At 47.0% G+C, this 26,618-nt stretch overlaps 1 protein-coding gene across 1 annotated transcript in view; it reads right to left on the bottom strand.

Annotated features, from left to right (window-relative positions):
* Positions 1-7,212: 7,212 nt before the first annotated feature.
* The window catches only part of Kbtbd12 (kelch repeat and BTB domain containing 12), a 63,186-nt gene continuing 43,780 nt past the window's right edge, over positions 7,213-26,618 (bottom strand). The window contains exon 5 of the mRNA XM_032905081.1: positions 7,213-7,421. Within this exon, the coding sequence (XP_032760972.1) occupies positions 7,228-7,421 (194 nt within the window). The 3' untranslated portion in view covers positions 7,213-7,227. The remainder of the gene's footprint in view (positions 7,422-26,618) is intronic.

Genomic DNA, 26,618 nt, shown 5'->3' with positions numbered 1-26,618 from the left:
CTTGTCTCTGAGGTTCCTGTTTGAGTTCCTAACATTTTCATTTCCAGATTCCCCTTAGTTTGGTTTTTCTTTATTGATTCTATTTTCACTTTCAGTTCTTGAACTGTTTTCTTTATTTCCCTTCACTCTTTGTACAGATTTCTTTAAGGGATTTATTAGTTTCCTCTGTCATATTCCTGAAGGCTATTTCAAGGTCTTTGTCATACGCTTCAGCTGTGTTGTAATGTTCAGGGTCTACTGTGGTAGTGTTTCTGGGCTCTAGTGGAGATACAGTGTCCTGGTTGCCATCAATTGTGTGCTTTTAAACAGACTTTCCATTGGGTTGGAGAGATGGTCAGAGCACTGACTGGTCTTTCAGAGGTCCTGAGTTCAATTCCCAGCAACCACGTGGTGGCTCACAACCATCTGTAATGGGAAGTGATGCCCTCTTCTGTGTGTGTCTGAAGACAGTGACAATGTACTCACAGAAAATAAATAAATAAATAAATACATAAATAAATCTTTAAAAAAAAGCTTTTTATTGATTCTTTGTAAATTTCTGTGGGAAAACTCTGTTAATTAAGATCAAAGTCCACCATGACCGGATAGCCTCTGGGCTTGTCACATTATGGGAGACTCCCTTTGGTATCGGGTTTTCTCCTTCTCTGACCTTGTCTGGGGAATTTGAAGCCCACACTTACATACAGCTCTGTCTGAGGAATGTCACCTAGCCTCAATTCATTTATAGGACCATTTTCTTTCTCCTGATAAAATATGTTCAGCCAGCACCTGAGATTCCTGAACTCCTTCCCCATGCTAATGAGGCGTTCCAGGTACACTAAGCCCCCATCCAAAGGCCTTTGCACATCCTGGATGTCCTACCCTCAGTCCCCCAAAACTTTATAAGCCTTTGATCACCCTAAGCAAGTCGACCTGCCTGCTGAGTGCAGGCCTGGTGCTCACAGGGCTTCCAAACCACCTGTTCAACGCCTCTGCTCTCACTGCCCTCACGGATTATATTGGTCAATGATGCATGAGAGCAAGGAGACCCCCAATTTCACAACAATCACCCCAATCCCATTCATCTCCCAGTCTCTCCGTATCTGCCCCCTACCCTTGCAACCTCCTCTCCACAAAGAAAACAAAAAAAAAAATAAGAATAAAATTAAAATTAAAAACATAACAAAGCCTCACTGGGGGGAAACTGCCATGTGTCACAGTGTGTCACACAGTGTACCCTTTTCCCCAAACAGCTTTACTTGTAAATGTTCATTGCAATGAGTCTTTGGTCTGGCTCCAGGACTCTGGCTTTTGCTACTCCCTCACTGCTGGGCCCTCACCGGGACTCCTCTAGGGTGCCCTGTTGTTGCCCAGTGTCCTGGAGATCTTGCAGCTTAGGACCTGCAGGACCAGCCCTTTCACACACTCCCACGGATCCTGGATGGGGTAGATGTTGGGGTGGACCAACTCAGAGCCCTGGATCTGAGCCTAGGTGGTGGCTGAGTTGGTCAGCCCCCCAGCTCTCCTGCCACCTAGATGATGGGCAGGACTGTCTCTCCCTTGACCACACTGTCTGGCTTTCAAGGGGAGAGATCAGCTCTCCCTTGTGCTGCACCCAGTGAAGGACAGGGTTGTTCCTCTCCCCCAACACACACTGTCAGGGCCAGCTCTCTGCACCCAGGCCTCCAGGGCTAGCTCTCCCTCACTGCCCAGATAAGAGGTGGGGCCAGTTCAGCTCAGCCTTTGGACAGCAACATGGCCTCAGACAGCAGCTTAGGCCCCCAGATGTCCTCATGGTGGTAATATGGACATCGATACAGACCCCTGCTGCTGCAGGGTCAGGGACCCACACATGGCCACCAGTGCCATCTTATAGCCTCAGGTGGCAGCCCAGGGTACTTACATCAGTCTATTCCTCACCACCGCATCTTTAAATGGCTCTGCTTCTCTCTCTCTCTCCCCCATCTCTCCATCACATAGTCACTGTAGTGGCATGCTATCTATTGATTGTGTTTTTATGCTGGTGTCTAGACATTCAGGTTTGGGATGATTGTCGTTCTAGGTGCTGATATTTGGTCTTGTCTTTGTGGGGTGTTTTGTTCCTTGGTTTCTGTTGCCCTTTCTGGTTCTCAGGAAAGTGTGGTGGCTGTGTGCTGCCTGATAAGAAATTCTTAAGGGAAAGACTATACATGGACTGACCCAGGACTCCAACTGCATATGTAGCAGAGAATAGCCTTGTTGGGGCACCAGTGGAAGGGGAAGCCCTTGGTCCTGCCGAGGTTGGATCCCCAGTGCAGGGGAATATGGGGGGGCAGTAAAGGGGATGGATGAGGGGGAACACCCATATGGGGGAGGATGAGAGGAGGGGATGGGGGCTTATGGACAGGAAACCAGGAAGGGGAATAATGTTTGAAATGTAAGTAAAGAAATATAACTAATACAAAACTAAAAAAAAAAAAAAAAAGAAATTATTCTGGGAGTTTAATAGGTATGGCCACTGGGGGTTCAGGGAAAAATGTGTTTCTAGGAATTGGGAGCTGACACAAATGGGGATGGGCTAGGAAGTGGGGGCTGAAGGTTGAAGGTGTCCATCCAGAGGAGGGAGGAAAACATCTGTATTCCATCAGGATTTGCTTAGCTCTCTGGGAACAGGATAGAGAATGAGAAGAGGCCACAAAGTGTAGTCTGCTACAGAGCTGGGGTGAGTGTGGGGGTGGGCTAGATTTGGAGAAGAGGAGGGAGAGGGAATATCTGAAGCTCGCCTTTCTATTGGCCTACGCCTACTTGCTTCTCTCAAAGGCTTGGCTGGTGGACTCCCAAAGAAATGCCTGTTGGAAATGGGGGCTGGGATAAAGTGATGAGTGTGTGTGTGAGGGGGGAATTGATTTGTGTGATCCATCCAAGATGGGGGAGGGGAAGGAGAGGTGAAGACAAGACAAATGCCAGCAAAGGCTGAAGATGGGCTGCTACAGAGCTGGAGGTGAGACTGGGGATTGGATTTGGAGGAGAGAAGGGAGAGGCGAGGATCAGCAGTCAGCCTACCTGCTTCTCTGGCTAAAGTCCCTCCTCCATTTTCTAATTGGCAATTTTCAATAGGATCCTCTGCCTCTCGGGGCCTTATTGTAGGTCCTATATGACAGACTCATGAAGGACTACCTCCGACGAAGTAGCAGCTGGCTCTGCACATGGATTCTTTCCCAGCCGGCACTGGACATTTGCTTAGCCCCATCCCCAGGTGCAGTAGTATGAGCTAACTCTTGAGTGCCCAATTACAGGACCAGAGCCAACTGCCCAGCTAGGATGATGACCTATGACACTCGTACCCTTCGAATCTGCACTTCCTGCTTATGATCCCCTGCTCCTTGTGCCCCTGTTAAGCCTTGTGATGGTTCACAAAGGGATGTGAGATATTGAGTCACAAACCTGGAAAGGCCCAGAGGCTGGGCTGGCTTTTGGGATAATTTAATTCAGGTATTCTGCATCGTGACCTGGCTCTCTCTGCCCACTTTCACCTTCTGCTATATAAGTATAGCTGTGTACAAGTATATGTGATCTCTGGGTGGCTCCTAGTGGATGGGAGGTAACCCTCAGCCAGCTCCCAGCATCTCTGCTCTTACAGCCCTTCTGGGGAGCAGAGGTGTCCTAAGATTTCTTGTAGTGTCATCACAGGCAAGCAGGCCCTAGGACACATGCTGGCCATATCCAGGCATCTGTATTAATAACCCTGCCATTGACCAGGGAAAGAGAAGGAGGAACCAGATATTTACATATCTGTGTGGATTGTTGTATGGACAACATGAGCTATTTTGGAAAATTGTTCCCTTATCATATCACATCTGTGCCAGAATTTATATATATTTTGTTACATGGCAAAGAGGAACTGAAGTCACCGCTGGCCAGCAGGTAGGTTGGGAATCAGTGGACCTTTAATAAGAAGTCTCCTGCATCGTCCAGGTGGGCCAATTTAGTCACAGAGTCCTGAAGAGCAGGGGATGTAAGCCTGGCCATGATTCTGGAGATGGAAAGCGAGGAAAGGGCCTCAGAATGAGATAGGTCAGCCCATTCTGGAGGCTTCAGACGAGTTACAGCCGTGCCACACAGATCTTGGCTCACTGAGATTCACAAGGGCTCTTACATCCCAGAACTGTGTGAGGATAAGTCTGTGCAGCCTTCGGTCTCAGAATTCATTATAACTTGTTCTGCTGAGGCTGTACAGGAAATGCGGGCTCTTGGCCACTGAGTTGCGTTTGACTTTTGCTCCTCACGAGATGAAACTTTATATCTGGGAGTGATGGTGCATGCCTGTAATTGGGAGGCAGAGGCAGGAGGATTGCAGAATTGAAGCCAGATTGGGCTATAGCAAGATTGTCTCGAACGGGTGTGCAGGGAGGAGAGCGCTGTGTTTGCAAATCTGCTTTGTGGAAAATAAGGAGCCATGAAGCAAAGGTTGCACTGACCTGGGAACCGGCCACCTGCTGCCCCTTGCCCATTCTCCTCACCTGCCTCTGTCCTGGATGTTCACCGACATGACATTCCCTGTCCTGGAAACACCACATTTACCAAGCACCGGGATTTTCGTTCAACCGAAACTTACACCCGCTCACAATATGAAAACCAAAATGCAGGCAATTGTTCATTAGCAAAAATGTATTCTGTAAGTCCGCACCCAGAGCATTTCCTCATTATAAAGTCAGCCGGAGAACAATGCCGCCTCTTGCTGGGCACAAACTGAGTTAGTGTGGCTGACAGCTGCAGCCCTTTATCAGCCCAGCATCCAAATTACTTCCCCATTGTGTTTTCTCACTAGGCATCCAGCAATCCTGAGTCACAAAGATAAGAAGCCCCAACAGTAGACATTTCTAAGAGGCCTTCCCTGCAGTGTCAGAACACCTTCAATGCCTGTGAAGGGGTGGCAGGGAGGTCTGTCCAAAAGGAATCTCTAACAATAGTTCTCCGGGAGGGCAGCACAGGTTGGTTTGAATCACAAATAGGGAAGGCAGACAGAAGCACCAGAGCTGAAAGGGAGCACCACAGTCAGCGAGCCCGGACTCTGGGTTCTAGATATAGAAGGGAACTCAAGTCTGAGACCTTGGCTGTACCTGCCCGGAATAGGCCTGAGAATGCTCCCTGCTCCAGCCTCCCCTCCGGTGCTGAAACATTTCTAGGGCGTGTCTGCTCCAGGGAGACCAGCTACTCTCTTTGTCCCCCAGCATTCCCTGGAAAGTTCCCATAACCCCTAGCATAGACAGCAGCAGTGTCCTAGCCCAGGATGGCTTTCACTACCATGTGATGCCTCCGAGGCATCTGCTTATGGTCTCAAGGTCCTACCTACTGAAGGGATTCACTGCGAGGGAACCAAGCACAGGGGACATTAGAACCACCTTAAATTACCACATCTCTCCCTGAGATCTGAGATTCCTTAAGGTCCCAGGTTCTGTTCTGTACTTTGTCCCAGGAAAGACTGATTATGGTGACAGCAACACAGACCGGCAGTTAAAACCTGTTCATGGTGTTTGTGTTTAACACAGTATTTCATTCAGTGTTTTCCAACTCAGTCCACTCACCAACTCTGTAAAGAATGTGGCATTTCTCTCTATTCTGCATATGAGGAAGGTAAGATTTGCAAAGTTCTGCCCGTGGTCCTGGCTGTGCATTCAGAAGACACACTGCAGCCCATGACCAGGGGACAAGTAGCTTCTAATACGCTGGGTGGGTGAGCAGGAACAGAGATTCTGGAAGGGAACTCAGGGGAACAGAGACTTTTCCTTTAGAGCTTCTGCCCAGTCTGCCTGGGGCAGCTCTGATTTGCCCTGAGAAAAAAAACCTCAGATCACCACCCTCCACTGGGGGGCACAATGAGGGCATTGAAATCCAAGTCCCAGACGAGCTCAGAGACCAAGATCCTGGCTTAGAAATGCTGTGTACTTCAATCACCCAACACTCCATTCGTGTGCCAGGTACTGCGACAGGGACTGAGGGGGTAACCTAGAGAGACAGGTGTGGCCCCTGCCTCTGAGAGTGTAGCCTTCTGGGGGCACACCTGTGTGGGCACAGGGGGCAGAATACTTGGTGTCAGTGGCTCCAGTTTGATTGAGCCCCACCTTTCCTGTCAGGGAGAGGTTGGAACTTGGAGAGTATGCATTGATAAAGAGCTGTCTCCATGCAGGATCTGGCAGCCTCCTGGAAGACCCCAGGGTGTCCACACTGCTTACATAGGAGCTTTAGAGACGTTAGAGAACAGTCATGTAATTGATCTGCTGTGTATCCAGACATGTGAATGGAAGCAAAACGGATAGGTTTCCACATGTAATTGCACATACCCCTAATATATCTGGGGAGAGCTCACTGCACCATGCTCGGACTGGGGTAAGCTCCCCCTCCCCCTCCCCCTCCCCCTCCCAGCCAGGGCAGGGATCTGAAGGAGGCAGCAGGTAGCCAATATGCCTTTTCCCTCCTCATTCAGAGCCTACTTTGGGTCCCCGTGTTTAGACATGCTGCGTTCAGCTCCACCCTGGAAGGTCCTGTATAGCTGAGAGCTGAGTCAAGACCTGGGCAAGCTCAGTCTATACACTCAGTATTAAGCCAGAGGGGGGGACCCTCTGTGTCTAGGAATGCTCTGCTCACGGTGGCCCATGGCAACAGGCATGAACATTTGGCCACAGGCAGGGCCACAGTGGGCACGGCTGCTGTATGTAGTTTGGGCGGTTCTAACAGACTGTGCTGGGGCAAAGCTCCAAGAGAGACGGCTCTGCACCCAGGCCTAGGCCTATGCTCCTTCCTCTTTCAGGCACTGGTCACCTAGGTCTAACCTTTCAGCGGCAAATGCTGTGTGCAAGCGGTGTGGCCAGGCTGGACTAGATCCCCGGACACGCACCTGCTTTCCTACTTTAGTACCTTTGTCCTTTCCCACCACCTCAGCATCAAAAGCACCTATGGGACTGCTTGGCCTTATTCCTGAGTCCCCAGCAGAGCAAGGTGCTGCTCTCCTCTGACCCTGGCCTACCCCTATGCATCCTCACTGTCTGCCCTGCACTCCTATATCTACTTTACCAGGCTGGGTTGCCCCTGAGGGAAGACCCTGCACCCCCTCCCCCTGCCGCCGCTCAGTGCCGCTTTACGCAGGGGCTGCTATGCATGCAGCGAGAACGTCAGCGTCACACAGTATGCTGCGGTTTGCATTCTGAGCAGCCCAAGCATGGCTGCCAGGCCATCACTTCTCTAGCTGTAGCCTCTTCCGCTTGGAGTTCCTCATCTCTGCTGTCTGCGGTCACCATCTTCCTCGGTCAGATCTGAGGGTGGTGGGATGAGGTCCCGGGGGTTCATCCTAGCTACCAAGCAGACGTCATAGCTGTCGTGCATGAGGACATTGACGGCCACAACGTTCCACTGGTTCTCCCAAGGGTCCAACTCCAGAATCTCTTTGGAGATAACCTCATGGCGATCTGAAAGGCAGCAAAGTAGGAAGACAAAACAGCAGAGCAGTGTTAAGCTCAGAGGCCGTCGTCGCTCTCTCCAACAGCATCCTCTTTGAGCCAAGGGTTAATCAACAAACCACTGAATGTGGTACTGTAGGACTGTGAAAGACGTATGGCTGGAAAGACCGCTCGACAGTCATGAGCGGCTCTGCAGAGGACCTAATTTCAGTTTCCAACACCCATAGCGGACAGCTCACAACCATCTGTAGTTCTAGTTGCAGAGGATCTGGCACCCTCTTCTGGCCTCTGGGGACACCAGACACATACATGGTCCACGTACACATAACCAGACACTCATACATATGCATCAATGAAAGTCAATCCACCTTTGAAAATTATTGTATTAAGTATTGACAGAATACATGGCTGTCTCCTGATGGAAGGATGTTCCGATGCCATGGACCTGTCTTGATTTCTGTGTGCACAGGAGGAAGCACAGCCCGAGTAGTGGGACCTTGACCCAGCCATCGCCTTCCCTGGGCACACAGTTGGACAGATACTGACACAGCCAGCGTGTGGGTAGGATTTAGACCTGTCATAGATGCCACCATGTTCCTTACTGTTGACATCGGGGGCTCACAATCCTACAGTGAAAGGTTGCAGTGACTTCCAGAGGCAGGTAGAAGAGAGACACAACCACACTTGGCGGGGCTCAGGGCAGGGATGTAACAGTGTCCCAGAGGCAGGGATGAGGCACGGCACTCGGGGTCCTGTGTTAAGGACGTGCAGGGGAAGGCAGGGGTGAGGGGTCAGGCTTCCCCCCAACATCAGGGACTATCTTTACTGTCTAGGCCTCTGTTTGGCTGATTTTTAATACTTTACTTTTATTTGTCTATATGTGTGTGTGAGAGACACGTGTGTGTATAGATACAACCGTCAGATCCCCAAAGATGAAGTTACAGGTGATTGTGAGCTCTCTGCACGGTGCTCGGAACTGAGCTCAGGTCCTCTGCAAGAGCTGCGGGAGTTCTTAGCAGCTGACACATCTCTTCACTCTCCTAATATTCTCATGTTGATTTTGTCATATTCTTTAATTATGTGAAGATATTTTAAAATGCCTGTCTTTTACCCTTTTACAAAAATCCTAACTTTGTGTTCTCTAAAATGTGTTCATGCAAAATATATGAAATAGAGACAAAATATAAACAAATTTGTACACAATTGTCTTATGACTAAAATGTTAATTCTATAATAGTATTTTTTAAAAAGTTAAAGAAAACACAGAACTTTAGCCTAATATTGGTTCTGGCCAGCAGGTGGCGATAAAAGCAAAAATTCCCACTGCAGGCTCCCTGCTTTATTTATTCATTTATTCATTTATTATTTCAGTCACTGCTAAGGGAATTCCTAGGGCCCCGAGCCTCACAGATGCTAGGCACTGAGCTACACTCCCATCTTGAATACCTTTCTAAAAATGGAGCTATTTAATCTCCAAACAGTTGTCCGGTCTCTTGTTCTTCCACTCGCCAGTCTGTACATCTGTTATAAGCCCCTTTTTTGGTTGTTGTTGGCCTCAGTGCACATCTGTCAAGCCATAGCTGGTTTCTGGGGCAGACTGTTCTAGAAGGGCAGCCTGGTGGTCTCGTGTTCCTCCATGCAGCCACAGCTGATTGCTCCGGGTGGGTATGAATTCAAGGGGACAGAGAACTGATTTGCAGTCTGGGTACCAGGGAGTGGTGCGGGAGGTGGGCTGGGTTACCTGCATTCACTCTCAATAAGATTTAAACCTGGAGGGAGTGAGTCAAGTCATAGGTGACTGAGAACTGAGATTACCCAGATTGGCCCTTTAAGGCCAATTGTTCAAAACAGATTACATACAATTCAGGGAGAACAAAACGCAGAAACCGTCAGTAGGAATGCACATAGGACAAGTTCTGTGGATCCTCAACCCCCAGGGATGAGGAGTCCAGACAGGCAGGCACATCGCCCCTTCTCACTCAGAGATTGGGTTCCCACTACGCAGACGCAGTCAGTACTGAACTGACAACAGAAGACAGAAGAAGTCAGCAGAACAGGTGTTAGGTACAAGTGAGGGGCACAGGATGCGAACGCTGAAAAGATGGGCTAGGCTTCTGGGGCACTTGAAACATGGAGATCAGAAACTGTTCTAATCTGTTCTGGGCCTGGTGGGTTGTGCTTTTCATACCTGGATCCCTGTGCCCAGCACCCTTCCAGTCCACGGCACAAAGATACTTGAGGAAGAGCCTACCTAATGCAGAACTGGAGTAGACGGACATATTTGGTGAATCATCCCTTTGGAAAGTGGGTGGCTTGGGACAAAGTATCCTTGTTCTGTGCCTCTTTTTCATTTTCTGTAATGCTGGCCTCAGAGGAGGGACTCAAGGGTCATATGAATGACTGTGTGTTGTCATAGGTGAACCCTGAGAGCAGTGCCTGGCACATGCCAAAGACAGGCTGACCATGAACACTTCAGCTTTCCATGTGCACTGGTTCTGCATCTGTGAGCTCAACCAGCCCTGGATATAAAATATACAAAGAAGGCCCCGCCTCTGTGTGAGCACGCATGTTTAGAGTGTGCTAGCTCATACATGAAGTGTGGAAGCAGTTCTTAGACTGTGGGTCATGACCCCACATGCGACAGTCGTGAAAATGTTGGCAGCAACTAAGTTTAATAAATGCCCCTGGACTAGAAATTATTTAAAGGTCCAATGTGTGTTGTAGCTGAGGCATTGTGCACTTGTGTGGCATTGTGACCTCAGGGAAGTCCTGGTTCTAAACACAACACTGACGGTTGATCTGCAGTCATCCCACTGGTTGGAGTTCTCAGTGCCTGAAACACCTCAGACCAGGTTCAAGCCTGCGCACTATGTGTTAGGAGCTGTAGGTTTGAAGTGGAAACTTAGGGCTCTTTGGAGAGTCAGTGGTGTCAAATGGTGTTTTGCTGGGGCAAACACATGAAGGAGTGTTTCGCTGAAGCAGACACAGGACAGAGGATGTTCTGCTAAAGCAAGCAGTGAAAGGACACACGATGAAGGATCCTTAGCTAAGGACGCGCATGTACTGGTCTGCCTTACGCTGTGTAGCTGAGCTGCATTTGTCGGAACTCCGTAGAGAGAGGTGCACCGACGATCCTGTGGTGGTGTGTTCAAGTTCTCAGGCTGACTGGATGCACGTGCTGAGGCAAGGCACGTGCTGAGGTACACACAAGACTCCACAGAGTGACAGAGACAGAGCTTGCTTATAGAGCTAGCTGCACAACACTTGTGGGGCTCTCTCTCATCTTCACTGATCTCCACTTCCCTGAGAGAGACACAGCTGAGAACTTCTCCTGGTCGCTCCTGCTGACTGGAGCCCAGGCTGAGGCTTGGCCGTCTCTGCTAGGTCATGTGTCACTGCTATTCTACCTAACTGAACTGCTGACGTATCTGTGAAGTGTTTGCGAGTGGATCCAGCTGCTGCCGCCTGCTGACCTGTGACCTGAACTGCTGACTTCCAGACAACACGGATGGGAGTTGTTATAAAGAATTTTTCTAAACAGGCCCACTTCCCCTGTATCCTTTCTTTCCCATTACCTCTGGTGGGTGGTGAGCTACAAGGGAGGTTAAAGAGTTTAAGAACCATCATTAATACTAGGATTTGAAAAAAATTGAAGCTACATAGGTTTTTAGTTTGTTTAAATCTTGTCTTTTTAGCTTTTCCTTTCCTTTTCTTTCCTTCCTTGCTTTTCCTCCCTCCTCCCTCCCTCCCTCCCTCCCTCCTCCTCCCTCCCTCTCTCTCTCTCTCTCTCTCTCTCTCTCTCTCTCTCTCTCTCTCTCTTTGAGAAAGGATTTCTCTATATAGCTCTGAGTCCTGGCTGTCCTGGAACCCGGTATGCAGACCAGGCTGGCCTCAGACTCACGGGGGCGGGGGGGGCACCTACCTCAGCCTCCTGAATGCTGGAATTAAAGGCATCCGTCACCACAACAGAAACTTCAGGGCTTTTGTTGCACACGCAAAACTTCTGCTCTTTTTCTAACTTTTAAAGATTTGTTTATTTTATTATTTGTACATGTACTGTGCACCACATATGTGCTGTGGAGGTCAGAAGGTATTGGATCCCCTGGAACTGAGGTTCCAGACAATTGCGAGCTGCTTTACGGAACTCAAATCCAGACTTTCAACAAGAACACAAGTACCCTTAACCAACTCTGCAGGCTCGAGTTTCTGCTCTTATAGAAACATAATTGTGTTGAGGTTTGGTCTGTTGCTATGTATTATAATACTAAATTCTGTACAAGAAGGTCTAGGCCTACAAGTGGATTCAAATATCTACAGGCTTTTGTTGTGCAAACCTTATTCCTTAATTTAAAACTGTTGGTTAAATAAAATTGGCAACAGTCAATTACTGGGTAGAGAAGGAGAGGAGGAGAGGAGAGACCATAAGGAGAGAGGGAAAGGCCAGGAGAAACAGCAAGTATTTGGGGCACACCACTGGGGAGGCAGTCAGGCCATCAGTTAGAAAAGATTAGGGGTAACTCCCAGTAATTGTCAAAGCCAAATAAATAACCGAGGTCTGGGGCTCATTCATTCGTAAACTAGTCATGGGCTAAGCCTACATTGGTTGTGCTACATAATAGCCTAATTCGGGATAACAGACTTTTACTATTTTCCTCAGTGTGTAAGACTCAAATCCATGTGTCTTTGGGTTGTGTTGTGTTGCAGTATTTGATTTTTAAAACGGCTGCTTGATTTGCTAACTCGAATTTCATTTAAAAAAATCATTAAATGAATGTTGGTTCGAGATTAGGACAGAATTTCCAACGATTTCAGAAATGGCCTTAAACATACTGCCCTTGTGGTCGATGTATTTATGCAAAACAGCACTCTTGGCCTTGATGGAAATAAAATCTGAATATTAACTGTAAAACACTGAAGATGTGCCAAATGTGATTAATATCGGCAGCCTGACAGGATCTAGAGTCACCCAGGAGAAAAACCACTGGGCACGTGAGCGAGGGAGTTCCTACACTGAGCAGCTGAGGTGGGAAAATCTATTCTAAACGTGGGCAGCACCAGCCCACGGAAGGGACGAGCTGAGCACCAGCAGCCGTCTCTCTGCTTGCTGACCGCAGACAACCTCCTCACACGCCTCACACACGGGGGCTCTGCCTTCCCTGCACCCTGAACTGGAGCTGAAGCAAATCCTTCCTTCCTTAGCTGCCTTTGTCAGCCATTCGATCACAGCTGCCAGCCAAATAACCAGTACGCTCTCAGCTACGCACTCGGGCAAGCAAGATTTCATTCTTCACACAAAACCAAACAGGCACCTCCTTCTCGTCAGCAGATTCACTTCCATCTTTAATAACAGACGGTAGAATTCTATGTATGCCAAACAAGTGTTTTAAATAAATGTCGTCATGAGTTGTTTATGTAGATTCTGAGTTGTGTATCTATACCTAGGGTCACGTAAACTTGTGGGTGAAAAGGGGCTGTGCGAAGTGGAAGAGCAGCCCTGGTGTAAGGCTCATGGATGTGAGCTATGCGAACTATGCAAACCATTATGTCATATAAGGCCTTGAGCATATGAGGAGCAGGGCATCCACAGGGCTCTGCAACCCCCCCCCTTCTCCAAGGATGCCAATGAAGAGAAAGGACTCACTTGTCCTTTGCTGATTAAAAATCACTGTTTTGGGGGTCGCACAGACAGGTGCTGTGTCTCAGTTCCCCATGTGGTGTGCTGTATGAAGTACACATACGCTGTGGGTGGTGATCGCATTAGCCTATAACTTTCAGAGATCTGGGGGCCGGCGACTGCCCACTGGAGTTGGGATCGAGGTTTCAGCAGCTTAGGCACCCAGACTCCTTTGGTTTCTCATCTACCCTCGGGCTCTTCAGTGGCTGATGTCCTCCTGGCAAGGCAACCATTGCTCACTAGTCAGTCACAGAACCCATAAAGGTCTGAAGAGCAGCCTGGTCCCCTCCAGGCTGCTGCTGACTCCTTTCAGCCTCAAGATGGAGCCCTACTACAGCTTTGCCTGTATTCCTGATACACACGGCCTGTCTCCTCCCCCCTGCAGCACAGTCCTTAGGACTGTTAGTCAGCCTCTATTACTGTGACAAAATACCCAAGGCAAATCATTTATAAAGAATAAAGGGTTATCTGCTCACGGTCTTTGGGGTTCCATGCATGGTTTATTGGCCCCTTTGTTTTGGGTGCTATGGTGACAGTGTAGCATAGCAATGGTAGGAGCTCATGGTGGAGGATGCTATCCACTTCACTGCAGCTGGGAAGGCAGGGTCTTACAGTCTCCGCCCAGAGTGCCTGGGGGTCTGTGCCAGGACTGAAAAACCTACCAGTAGGTCTTATACTTCCTAGAGGTTTACCCATGTTCCAGTATCACCAAACTGAAGACCAAGCCTTTGGCATACAGCTTTGGGGCACACTGCAGATTCAAGTAATAGAAAGGACACAGAGGTACAGGTCTCAGGGACACACACCTGAGAAGTGTCCGACACTTAGGTTTGCTGCCTTCACATACAGATGTCCTGACATTTTCTTTGTATTTTAGACGGTTTCTCCTTTCTGTGGTGTTGACATCAGCTTCCGATGCTTGGCTTCCTGAATTCTTTCATCTTCTCACGTGTGTGTGTGTGTGTGTGTGTGTGTGTGTGTGTGTGAGAGAGAGAGAGAGAGAGAGAGAGAGAGAGAGAGCTCGCTCGCACTGATACAGCCCTGGATGGACTAGTACTGCGTAGCCTAGGCTGGCCTTAAACTCCCGGCAATCTTCTGCCTCCTGGGATTCAGGTCTGTGCCACGATGCTGGGATGTCTTCTCATAGTTCTTCATGCAGAAAGCAGAGATGTGAGTTCCACAAGCCACCTCCCCCGATGTCTGATGTCTTCACTGTCAGTGTGGCCAGAATGGCTTAGGGGCTCTGGGTATCTTGCGATTTGGGGGTTGTTTTGTCAGGCTTTGGGGGTAGAGAATTTCTGCACTCTAGTGACTGCCCACTTCTCATTTCTCTCTCTGGGGTATATCTGATGCTTTTTGCTTACTACCTTGAGAACATCTAAAGGGTCCTTGTTTTTCAAACTGGAGGAATTTTTGGTTCAAACAACTTAAAAGTTGTCCTGCTGAAAGAATAAGAAGCGAGAGGCACTGCGTCTTATTCAGGATTTCCACTGCTACAGCGAAACGCCAGCACCCAAAAGCGAGCTGGGGGAAAGGGTTTGTTTGGCTTATATTTCCATATTGCAGCTCATCATTGAGGGAAGTCAGGACAGGAACTTGAACAGGGCACAAATCCAGAGGCAGGAGCTGATGTAGAGGCCATGGAGGGGTGCTGCTTCCTGGCTTGCTCATCATGGCTTGCTCAGTCTCCTTTCTTATAGAACCCAGACCCAGGGATGGCAACACCCACCTCCCACATCAATCACTAATTAAGAAAATTATAGCCAGATCTTATGGAGGCATCTTATGGTGTCAAACTGACATAAAGCCATCCAGGACACTGGTACAGAGGAGGAAGCAGAAGGATCACTGCACCCCAGATATTCAGTGCCAGCCTGGGCAGAGCAAGACCTTGTCTTAAAAAAAAAAACAAAACAACAACAACAACAACAACAAAAAAAAAACAGAAGAGCAACAGGATTAAATTAATATAAGGACAAACACTTTCAGTTCTGCAAAGTTGTCTGATGTTGATCGAATGACTATGTTAATGGGCACGTGGGTACATTAGCTGTTGAGATAATCAACTGGTCCTTTGAACAACCATCTAAGAAACATTCACTGTTTTCTCCATTCATAGAGAAGGCAACAGGGCCAGACAAGCTAATTAACTCGCTTAGCGGAACACCGCTCTGAGGGAGCTAGGTAGTATGATCAGTGAGTTTAATGAAGAAACACAGAACCCTGTGCCAAACAAGTAAAAGTACGCACCCACCCAAACACTTCTAGAGTGTATACGTTAACTAACCATGGCTTAGGACGAGAGGAAATCTAAACAGAGCAGAAATTACAGCAGGTGTGTTGAATTCAGATTTCACCACTGAAGGACAAACAGCAGGATGGAGATGGGAAAGAACTGTCAGAGAGGTTTCCTGATGCCACCTGGGATCTGGTGTGGTAGTAGGCAGGACTATGATCATTAGGTAATACAGCAGCATGGGGGCGGGGCAAGGTGGGGGCAGGGCTAACCAAGGCACCCAGTAAAAGATGTCTGCCTGCTGCAGTATGGATGAGGGAAAGGGTCTGATTCTTACATTTCTTTAAAAGTACTTCAGAAGAAGCAAAAGAAGGAAAATAAAACTATATTTAGGGCACAAATCAAAACGACAAGCTAGCTGATGTGATCACTGGAGTACTGACGGTTGGGGGAGCCTTTCTGGAATAAGCTTTCTGACGATGGTGAGGTTTAAAGAGAGATGTCACCCAGGAACCTGGACGGTGGAAAGTCTTCAACACTGGGACCGGTTTGTATTCTAATTTTATACTCTAATCACAAGATGGAGCAGACACACAAGCAAGAGTTTACAGGAGGGGCGGTCAGCAGGTTGTTAAGGGCAACGACCCACTGCTTCGGCTGTCCTTCCAGGTCATTCTGTTCCTGGTAACAAGGGAAGCCACGCTTGGCAAACAGGCAATACAAGCCTTAAGAAAATCACTAAATAAGTCAATAAGTCAACCAGCCTGGTCAATTTAGTGGGACCCTGTCTCCAAATAAAAAGTGTGTGTGTGTGGGGGGGGGGGGGTTGGTGATATAGCTCAGTGGCAGAGAAACTGCCTGGCATGCATGAGGCCCTTGGTTCAATCCCCAGTACAGAAAAGAAGAATTAGTATGACTTTGACAGAATTTATATGCTATAATTTTAGATCAAATTGGGAAGGGTTTACAGCTTAGCGGCGACCCTAATTAGAAGCTAATTAGATATACTTCTCAATCTTGGGAGCAGGGAATGCTTTATTATCTTTTGAAATCCCAGTGAATATACTAGCCACATGGAAAGCAGGAAATCACATCGGACTTCTGACCTCAAATCAAGAACTTTCAAAAGTGTGACAGAGTCATTCGTGCCAAGCTGAAAACTGTTTCTGAGAGTTTCTCTGGTTTTCTTCGCAGCTCCTCCTCTGTCCTCTGGCCCGGGTGTGGAATCCAGCTTCATGTCCCTGCCTTTTCACATATGCCTCCGAGCGTCTCTTCTGCGTGCTGTACCACCGTTTACAAGAGTCTTGGAATGGTTCTCTACTCCATACTTTGCCATTTCAAAGTTGAATACTGTTTTAACTCTTGTTGGAATGTTCAAGAGTTCCCCGCTGAGGGCTGGAGATGGCTCAGCAGTTAAGAGTGTATGTATACTGCTCTTGCAGAGGACCCAAGTCCAGGTCCCAGCACCAAGCTGGTGGCTCACAACTGCTTGTTACTTCAGCTACAGGGGATGTGGTGCCCTCTTCTAGCCTGTATGGGTATTGCATCCATACATGAACACACATACAGGCGTGTACACACACACTTGAAAATAAAACATTTTAAAATCTGATAGGCATGGTGGCTCACCACTGAGTCATAAAGATGAGCATATTAGTACTGGTTTATCCTTTGATAATAAATTAAAAGTAAAATGTGTTTATTATGTGTATGTGTGTGAGTAGTTGACTCTCCCCCTCTACCCTGACCATGTGGGTTCCAGGGACTGTACTCAAGTTCTCAGTCTTGGGGACAAAGGCGTGTTTCATCAGCCCCTGAACCATTTAACGAGCTTTTAAAGTTTTAGCACTGTGGACAGGTGTACAGTTCCTATAACTTCTACTTCTGTGCCACCTTCTGAGTGGCAGCAAGGATGCCTGGCCCGACGCTGGGGCCACGGGGAATGGGTGCAGGAGGAGGGAGCCTTGCAATGTCTCAGCAAGAACAGGAGAGGCGTGGCCAATAGAGGGCAGCCTTGCACGGCTGGAGTCATCCTGTGGGTTCTCCTGCAAGCTGACATAACTGCCCCTGCTCTCTGGGACTGTGTGGCCATCATTCAAACACATAGGCAGACCTCTCATTGCTGCAGCCAGCGGCCTTTTGTGGATTAATTTCCCCGTGTTCCTCATGCTGTATTTAAAAACCACGTGTATGCTGCCATCGTTCCCAGGAGTCTATTATTTCACAGACACGGGATAAACTTGCCGTATTAATCGTAAATGGAAGGTGATAGCAGGCAGGCTCTCCCTCAGAGAGAGGGTGACCTTCTGTGTGACCTCAGGTGGTCTCCATCCCCACCAGGTTGGTGTGGCATCTTGGTTCATCCTCTTGGTGTCACTCTTGGTACTTTTTAAGCTTGGGGCTTAGAGAACCAGGAAAGGGGCTGGCATTTGAGTTGACCTACTTAGGATGAAATATCATCGTCGCGCTAGCAAGGAAAAGGCACAGGAGGCTGAACCCCGTGTCAGCTCTTTTCAATCCAGGTACTCCCCCAAAATAGATGTGCCACATGCAGCATCACCGTATTCCCTGAAGGAGTCAGGCAAGCCTGAGTAGCACAGCGCCAGCACCAGTGGTTCGAGAACAGTGTCTTATAGAAAAGGGGCTCAGCTACACCAGGGAGTAAATGGAACGTGGGCATGAGGTTTGCGGTAACTAAGGCAGTGGAAGCCTGGGTCGTGGCAGACTGCCTTGGGATACACCCCATGCTGTTTAGGGCATGCTCTGTGCTGTGGAAGGTACTTCAGTGGAAACATCAGGGACCGTTTTCATCTAGGTTTTACTCTTTAAGACATGAGAAAAGTGGGAAGAGTGTTTGGGGAGGCCATACACTGTGTTCCACTGATTATCAGTGAAATGTCAGCTTTCTCGGTTTTATTATAAGAATAGTATTACTATTTATTTTAGATTTATTTTTTATTTTAAATTCTCTCTCCTTCTTCCTCTCCCTCTCTCTCCCTCCCTCTCCCCACCCCGGTGTGTGTGTGTGTGTGTGTGTGTGTGTGAGAGGATGTCAGGTCCTCTGGAGTGATAAGTGATTGTGAGCTGCCTCACTTGGTACTAGGAACTGAACTCAATTCCTCTGGAAGAGCAGTGCACATTACTAAGTTCTGAGCTGTACCAGCCCTACAGAAAAGGTATTGGGGGCATTTCCCACTGGCTTCTGTAAGGCGAGCCTTGCCTCTGCTGTGCCCATTTCCCCTTTATTCAGTTTCTGTTCTGTGTCATGTTGTCATCGATGTGACCAAATACCTGACAAGAAACATCTTAAGGAGGAAGGATTTTTTTTTCTGAGCTCCAGGTTTGAGGGGACACAGTCCATCGTGTGTTGGCTTCAAGGTGCTGGGAGTGAGTGGTGGCTTGCTCTGCTCACAGGTAGGCAGACCAGGAGACAGACTGAAAGCAGGATGGGCCATAAACTGGAGGTCTACTCCCCAGAGACCCTCTTCCTCCATTTAGACCAGTGTTTCTCAACCTGTGGGTTGAGACCTTTTTTGGGGGTCAAACAATCCTTTCACAGAGGTTGCCTAAGACCATTGGAAATATCAGATATTTATACCATGATTCATATCAGCAGTAAAATTACAGTTATGAAGTAGCAACGAAAATAATTTTATGGTTGGGGGTCACAGCAACATGAGGAACTGTATTAAAGGGATGCAGCATTAGGAAGGTGCTCCAGACAGACCTTCCCACGTAAAAGTTACATAGCCGTCCTAAAACAGGTCCTAAAACAGCAGCTGGGGACCAAGTCTTCACACATCTGAGCCTGAGGGAAGCAGTTCACACCAAAACTATAACATAGGTTTATTTCAATTTACACTTCACTGTGAGGTGTGCTCTGCATTCTTCCCTGCAAGTGACAAGCTCTGAAGAGGGGAATGAGCCTTCTTACTGCCTGTGATGCTCTGGCCTACCGGATGTGTGAATCTACAGAGAAGAGTCCAGCTTGTTCCCAGTCAGGGATGTGACCTGCTCTGCTGGGGGTAAGCGAATTGTCAGTCAGTGAAAGCAAAAGATTAACCAAACCCTGACTCAGAAAGAAAGGGTGCAAGAGTAATGCTGTGACCAGCAGGTGACAGCCTGTCCACAAGGATCAGAGAGCAGCAAGTGCTCTGTAGGCGGAGTGGAAAGGAGTGGGGCTTCATGATCCCACAGGGCACGCGAGATGGGATCACACAGACAGGAGTGGGTGGCAGCAGTCTTGCCTGGACCACACATTTAATTAGTGAAGGATTCCATCGGAATGAAAGACCGCACCATCACTTTTGATCAAGGGGTAATTAGCATTCCATTGATGGACTGAAAACCAATTCCTACCTTTTCTAAATTTATTCGTAAGAGGATTTGTAGTCCTGGCTGGTCTGAAACTTACTATGTAGACCAGACTGGCCTTGAACTCATAGTGATCCACCTGCCTCTGCTTCCCAGGGCTGTGATGAAAGGCATGCACCAGAATGTTATTAGGGATGTTTCTATAAAGTCACACAGAAGCATTAAAGAAGCACATTAGGGTGTGGCGGCTCAGCAGTGCTCTTCTGGGCGTTCTGGGTTGGGCTCCTAGCACCCACATGGCAGCTCTTCGCGCCGCTGAGAGCTGTTCCCCCATGGAGTTTACCATGACTTGTTTCTCTGCTCAACTCCATAAGGACCTTTGAGTTACTCAGGTTCAGAAATTATAACTTGAAAGATACTCATGTACAAGTTTTTGTATTGTCATTCTTCTCTCTTGGGCAATCACTGAAACATGCACCAGGTTACGGGGTGAGCGTATTGCTTTTTCCCAGACTGGCTGTTTTGCTTGGCATTCTCACCAGGAATGCATGGGAGCCAGCTTTTAACACTCTCACGAGGTCAAGACCTAATTATCAAATAATGTCTTAAACTATTTAGCCTTTCAGATAGTTGCCGTGTGGTGTCTCGTGGTGACTTTAATCCACATTTCCCTAAGGAAATGGAGTTGAACATCTTATTTCAGATTTTGTGTCTAATTTGGTGCAGAGTCTGCAAATCTTGTGCCCTCTTATTTATTATTCGTGTTGTTAGGCTTGGGGGCAAGCACCACTGAGCTATCCAACATCAATCAATTCTGAACACCATCCTGAAGTGAACATTTCTGGCTTCTTTGGAGACTCAGTTGTCTCATGTGATGTTTTTCATAAGCTGTCTTATGAGAGGATGTTTTGCTGAGGCAGACACTTGAGAGGATGCGAGATGTTTGGAAAGAATATAAGTAGAACCCAACAGAGAGTGAATGACTCTTGCATTCGTTCGCCCTGTAATGCTTCACTGGCCTTCACTGATCTTGTGACTTCATAGAGAGAAACACGACAAAGAATCCATGGTATTCCAGTTGCTTCTCGACACTTCCATGGACTTGTGCTGATTCAGTTCCGTGGAGCCTTGAGCCACTGTTACTGATTTCCGTGTGGTGTTTGCCTATTGGACTGGCTGCTGTTACTGATATGTGTTTGCTGTTTTGAAATGGAGTGCTGATATCCTGACAACAAAGACGGGTATCACCCCAAAGGACTACTTCTAAACAGGTTCACATCCTCCTTGTCCTATTAACCAACTCTCTCCCCTACCTTTGGTTAGTGGGCTAGAAGGGAAGTTGAAGCATTTTAGAACACTAATTAAAGTAGGTTTTGAAAAAAAAAAAAAACCTAAGCCTACACCATTCTTACTTCACTCAATTACATTCTTGTTAAAAATCAATTTGCTGGCCAGGAACTGTGGTACATGTCTTTAATCCCAGAACTCAACTGGCAGAGTCAGGAGGATCTCTGTAAGTTCAAGGCTAGCCTGGTCTAAATAGCCATGTCAGATCCTGTCTCAAAGCAAAACAAAACAAATTGAAATAATTTGCCACATTTCTTTGGGTCTATTTATAGATATTCGGTTTTTGTTTTGTTTTTAAACTCATTTTCATGTCCTCTTGTCCCCACTGTGTTAAGGCAGGCTTTATACAGAGTCTTCAAGTTATAAGATGAACACCCTTGCTTCATTGTTTGGTTTGAAAATAGTCCTTTGCTTTTCTAGCTCGTTTTGCTTCCATAGAAATCTGAGAATAAACTTGTCTGTGTGCACAAGAAGTCTGAACAGGATTTTGATTAGGAGTGAATTAAATGTTTCAGTCAATTTGGGGGGGAATCAACATTACCAAAGTTTAAAATCCCACATCTCTGCATAGTTTTTTGGTTGTATTTTAGTAGCTGTTGTAAGGTTCATTATACACAACTGTACACAGTTGGCCATTCCGAACTAACACATTGCCACTTTAAGTAGAGTATAGGAGTCTTTTTACCATGAAAGTCCCTTCCCTTCTCATAGAGAGGAAGATGGGAATATTTAAAATTTTTTTATTTCATATTCCAACTCATAAAACTGGAAGCTCATTTGTTTGGCTGTTTCCAGATACAGACCCTCAACGAGTTTTGTTAGATTTATGGCCACAGAGCCACCTCTCCAGCACTGCACCCCTCCCTGCCCTGTGTGTTTGAGATAGGGTGTCATGAAGCCCAGGGTTTCAGACTCTGTGTAACTTGAGGATGGATGATGGTGAACCCAGACCTTACCACCTCCGTCTCCCAAGTGCAGCACGGATCCCTGATCGGTTCATCTTTTGACTTTTGGTTGGTTGTTTACTTGTTTACTTGTTTACTTGTTTTTTAGAGACAGGGTTTCTCTGTGTAGCCCTGGTGTCCTGGAACTCACAGAGATCCACCAGCCTCCGCTTCCTGAGTGCCAGGCTGAGAGAGTCGTGTGCTACCACACCTGGATCATCCTTTGACTTTTAAGTACCTATGCAGTTATGGTTACATTCGGTTTCTTTTTCTTGCTTTGAGGCAGGGTCTCTCCCAGGCTCGCTTTAGGCACACAATCATCTGTGTCAGCCTCAGGGTGCTGAGGTAGCCGGTGTGCTCCCTCACACCCAGCATCAATCAGACTCATAGACACCATACGGTTAGATGCAGTTTAGTCTTAACAGTCGCTGTCCTTTAGCTAATTTAATTAGTCCACAGACAAGAGAATAACCAGAGACATGTAAGTAAAGAGATGCATTTTTAGTGGATTTTATTTATAGAACACAGTGAACTAGATCTACCAGGGTTGGGCTACAGTTTCCAAATCCCTGGTTTTGACTATTATTTTTTGTTGTAATATTAATGTGCTTGAGTTTAGGTCTGATCTATTTAAAATTTCTTTTTTCTTTTCCTCTCTTTGTTTTTAAACTGTGTGAATATTTTCCATTTCCATTTTAAAGTTATCTTGAAATTTAAAATCCCATGTCTTTGCATAGTTTTTTTGGTTGTATTTTAGTAGCTGTTTGTTGTAAGGTTCATTATACACAACTGTACACAGTTGGCCATTCCGAATTAACACATTGCCACTTTAAGTAGAGTATAGGAGTCTTTTTACCATGAAAGTCCCTTCCCTTCTCATAGAGAGGGAGATGGGAATATTTTAAATTTTTTTTATTTCATATTATTGAAAGGGAGAAAAATAGCCCACTACATGTGCCCAAATATTTACTGCTTGTGTGTCTCTTCATTGACTCATGGGGTTCCTGGCTTCTCCACCACGTCCTCTATAATTGTGGGGCTGGAATCTGGGCCTCGCCATGCCACGCAGGTGCCTGGCCTCCATGTTTCTCTGTGGCGTCAGTTGTTTTTCTTCTTCAGGGACTTCCCTTTTCAAGGACAGGTCTGCTATGACAAGTTCTGTTTCCTTCACACAGGGAGTGGCTTGGCTTAGTGCTGGTTCCTAAGCAGCATCTTTGCTGCCTACAGTTTTCAGATATTTGCTTTTCTTTAGTCCTTTGAGAATCTTGTCCCGTCCTTGGCTTGAGAAATACGGCCATTTTGATGTCTGTTCTCTCACACATTATCTGTTGCCTTTCTCTTGCTTCTTTCAAGGTTTTTCATTGTCCTTCGTGTTCAGAAGTTTGGTTATGTGTTGGGTGTGACCCCATGATAGTCCTTCATAGCTCACAGGCTTTGAAAACAGTACGCTACCCTGAGTTCACCTTGAAGTTCCTCTGCACACCCACCTAAAAGGAGCATGCTCCATTCTAAGCAGTCAGCAACTTCCTTATTTGGCGTTAAGTCCTTCAGGGCTGCAGCTAATAAGAGCTTATCACCTAATTGCATTTAATAAAAATATTTTAAGTGAATGAAACCCAACAGGCATCATCCAGGGTATTAATTTTTAATCCCAACAGCATATTACAATAATTTAAAGTCTTTTTTAGAGGTGGTGAGACTGCTCAGTGGTAAAGGTACTTGCCACCAAGCCTGATAAGTTGAGTCTCATCCTTGGGGCCTGCATGAATCCTGCAAATTGTCCTCTGACCTCTGCACATCACACACACACACACACACACACACACACACACACACACACACAGAAAATATAAAAATTTTAAATTTAATCTTTAAATCTTTAAAAATCTTTTAAAAAAGCCTCCGTATCAAATGCTATACTTTTTTTTCTCTTTTTTTTTGGAGCTGAGAACCGAACCCAGGGCCTTGCACTTACTAGGCAAGCGCTCTACCTACCACTGAGCTAAATCCCCAACCCCAAAGGCTATACTTTAATTTGAAAGGTTAGCCTACTATTTAGAAAGCAGACTTTGAGGCTGTGTATGTGACTCTGTATCCCAAATTCAATATTTACCCTTGTTGTGACCTGTCATGCATCAGTTTCTGCACGTATAAGAGTGATACCAGTATCTCCCTTGTAGGCTGTTGTGAGAATAAATGAATGAACTGTGCACAGTGCCCAACGCTGCTGTAGGCTCAGTCAGCACCACCATCAGTCTTACACTGCCCCCGAGAGTCGGGGAACTCACAAAGTAATTCCCAGGGCATTTTCTGCCTGTTGATTTGGGTCTGTCCTCTGCAGCCATCATAATGCCACCACTGTGACTGGGCTAGGCTGTGCTAGAGGGGACAGACGGATCTAAAAGGAGTTCTGTTGGGCAGATAGGGGAATCAGGAAGCCTTTCTAGTCCCCAGTGAAGGAAGGAAGGATGTGGAAGGAATGGAACTGCAGTGGGAGCATTGCTGGGTTCCTGGCAAGCTGAAGCTGAGGGGAAAGATACCCTGGTCCACTAAAAGCAGAGCATCTCAGACCCGGACTCTGGATGCGACCTAGGCAGCCAGGGCTGGACTGAAATGGAGATGTGGCAAGTCCTGTTCCCTAGCACGCATGCAGTTTCCTGGAAGGAGGAAGTAGCCGCAGGTTGCACTTAAGTGCCTGCACCAGAAAACCCTGACGAACTGAATGAAAGAATTCCATGTCTTTTAAGAGCTCAAGGTCTTTTTTTTTTTAAAAACAAAGATGCTCAAGCCCATGAGCTCCCTTGAAAAGCAGGGTTCTTGGGTGCCAAACACAGGCAAAGGAATCACCAGTAATTCTTAAGGTGACAGCATTGTCACCTCTTGGGTATTCCAATTGCTGGAATGGGTGTCTGCCACTAGGTGTCATCTACCACCAACGTCTTCATGTCTGGGATGTCCTTTCTGCCTCTTCCTCATGCCAACTGCACGGTTTATCTGGGGGCTTGGTGCCACACAAACTTTGTGACTATGCAAAAAAACCCCACTTTTTTCACATATAGGGAGTGAATGTTATATGCACTAATGCTGCTTTTAAAGGACAGATAACAACTACCATTCTCCTGCTTTGGTGGTCTGCTTCTGGGTTTGACACTAAAGAAGAATTGAGCTGAAGTACCCGTAGGGAGACAGTGATGGTCCCTTCCCCTTCTTCCTTCCTTTGACCCCTGCCGCTCCCCGCCCCCCATAAACCTACCTTCCTGGGCATTTCCTAATGAGTCATGGACCGCATGATTTCTGGAGACCCCCTTCTCTCTCAGAGCAGTGCTTTCATGATTCACTTATGTTAGGGTACACATCAGCGCCCCGCTTTGTTGCCGAGTGCTCTTCTGCTGTGTGGGTACAGAACTTTTTGTCCATTCAGCAGTTGTGAAGCATGCGGGTTGATTCCCCTCCGGGCTGTTACAACACCGCAGTGTGGCCACTCCTCTATGGACTTCTGTGCATACCTGGAGCTCAAGTCCCTTATGTAGGTACTACGGTCAAACTGCTAAGTCACATGGGCCACTGGAGGTTTACCCCTGTGAGGAAGTACAGGCTGTGTCTCACAGCAGCTTCACACGTAAGCCCTCACCAACGGTGCACAAGGATTCTGACTTCTCCAGTTCTTCCTTGTCAGCACGTGTGATTATCTAGCCTTTTGTGACAGTCACTCTCGTGGGGATAAAGTGTGACCTCATTGTGATTTGATGATGTCCAGCACTTGGCTATTGGTTTATATTCATAGGAGAAATGCCATTTTGTTTTCTCCCCACCTTCACCCTGAGCTGAGGATTGAACCCAGGGCCTTGTGCTTGCTAGGCAAGTGCTCTACCACTGAGCTAAATCCCCAGACCCCACTGGAGAAATTTCTTTGTCAATTAAAACATGGGTAACTCCCTCCCTCCACAAAGAACTACAGGCGACTGAGGAATGCTGGGAGTCTTTCCCAGGGAAAAGCACACCAGCCAGTCAGCCCTGAAAGCATACACCCAAGTATGCAGACTGATTGTGCTGTATTTATGCGTTTAGGAACAGTATATGACAGGGTTTGGTGGGAGCGAAGGGATGGGGAAATGATGCAATTATATTATAATCTCAAGAAATAAAACTAATATTGTTTTAAAAGTTAGTGACCTTTTTGTTATTGACTTAGAAGATTTCTTTCTGCAGTCTAACCGTGTCTCTTATTTGTCAGGTATATGATTTGCAACTTTTCTCTCATCCGTCAGTCGTCTTTTTAAACAATACTTTCAGAATTACTTGCCTGTTCTCTGTGTAATCTAAAGTCACAAAGATGTCCATATTTCCTTCTAAGACTTTGTAGTTTTATATTCACAGGTTTTTATCCTTTGAGCCCATCTTTGTACATGGTGTGAGAGGCACTCACTCTTTTGCCTGTGGCTATCCGACCATTCCTGTACAATTTGATGGTGAAAGATCTTTTCCCAATTAAGCTATCCTAGAAGCTTTGTAGAGAACCAAGTGACTATAATAGAAAGAGGTCACTTCTGACCGCTCAGGTCACTTCTGATCTCCCACTGAGCCATTCCTGTGATTTGCTGGCATCCCACAGTCTGCTCTGTCATAGCTTTGAAGTAAGTATTTGGCTCTCATTATAAAGGTCTCTTGCATTTCTATACACATTTTCTCTT

The sequence above is a fragment of the Rattus rattus genome, chromosome 6 (genome assembly GCF_011064425.1).
Source record: "Rattus rattus isolate New Zealand chromosome 6, Rrattus_CSIRO_v1, whole genome shotgun sequence".
Lineage (NCBI taxonomy): Eukaryota > Metazoa > Chordata > Mammalia > Rodentia > Muridae > Rattus > Rattus rattus.
Note: the sequence above shows the minus strand (reverse complement) of the source record. Positions and strands in the feature narration are given on the sequence as shown.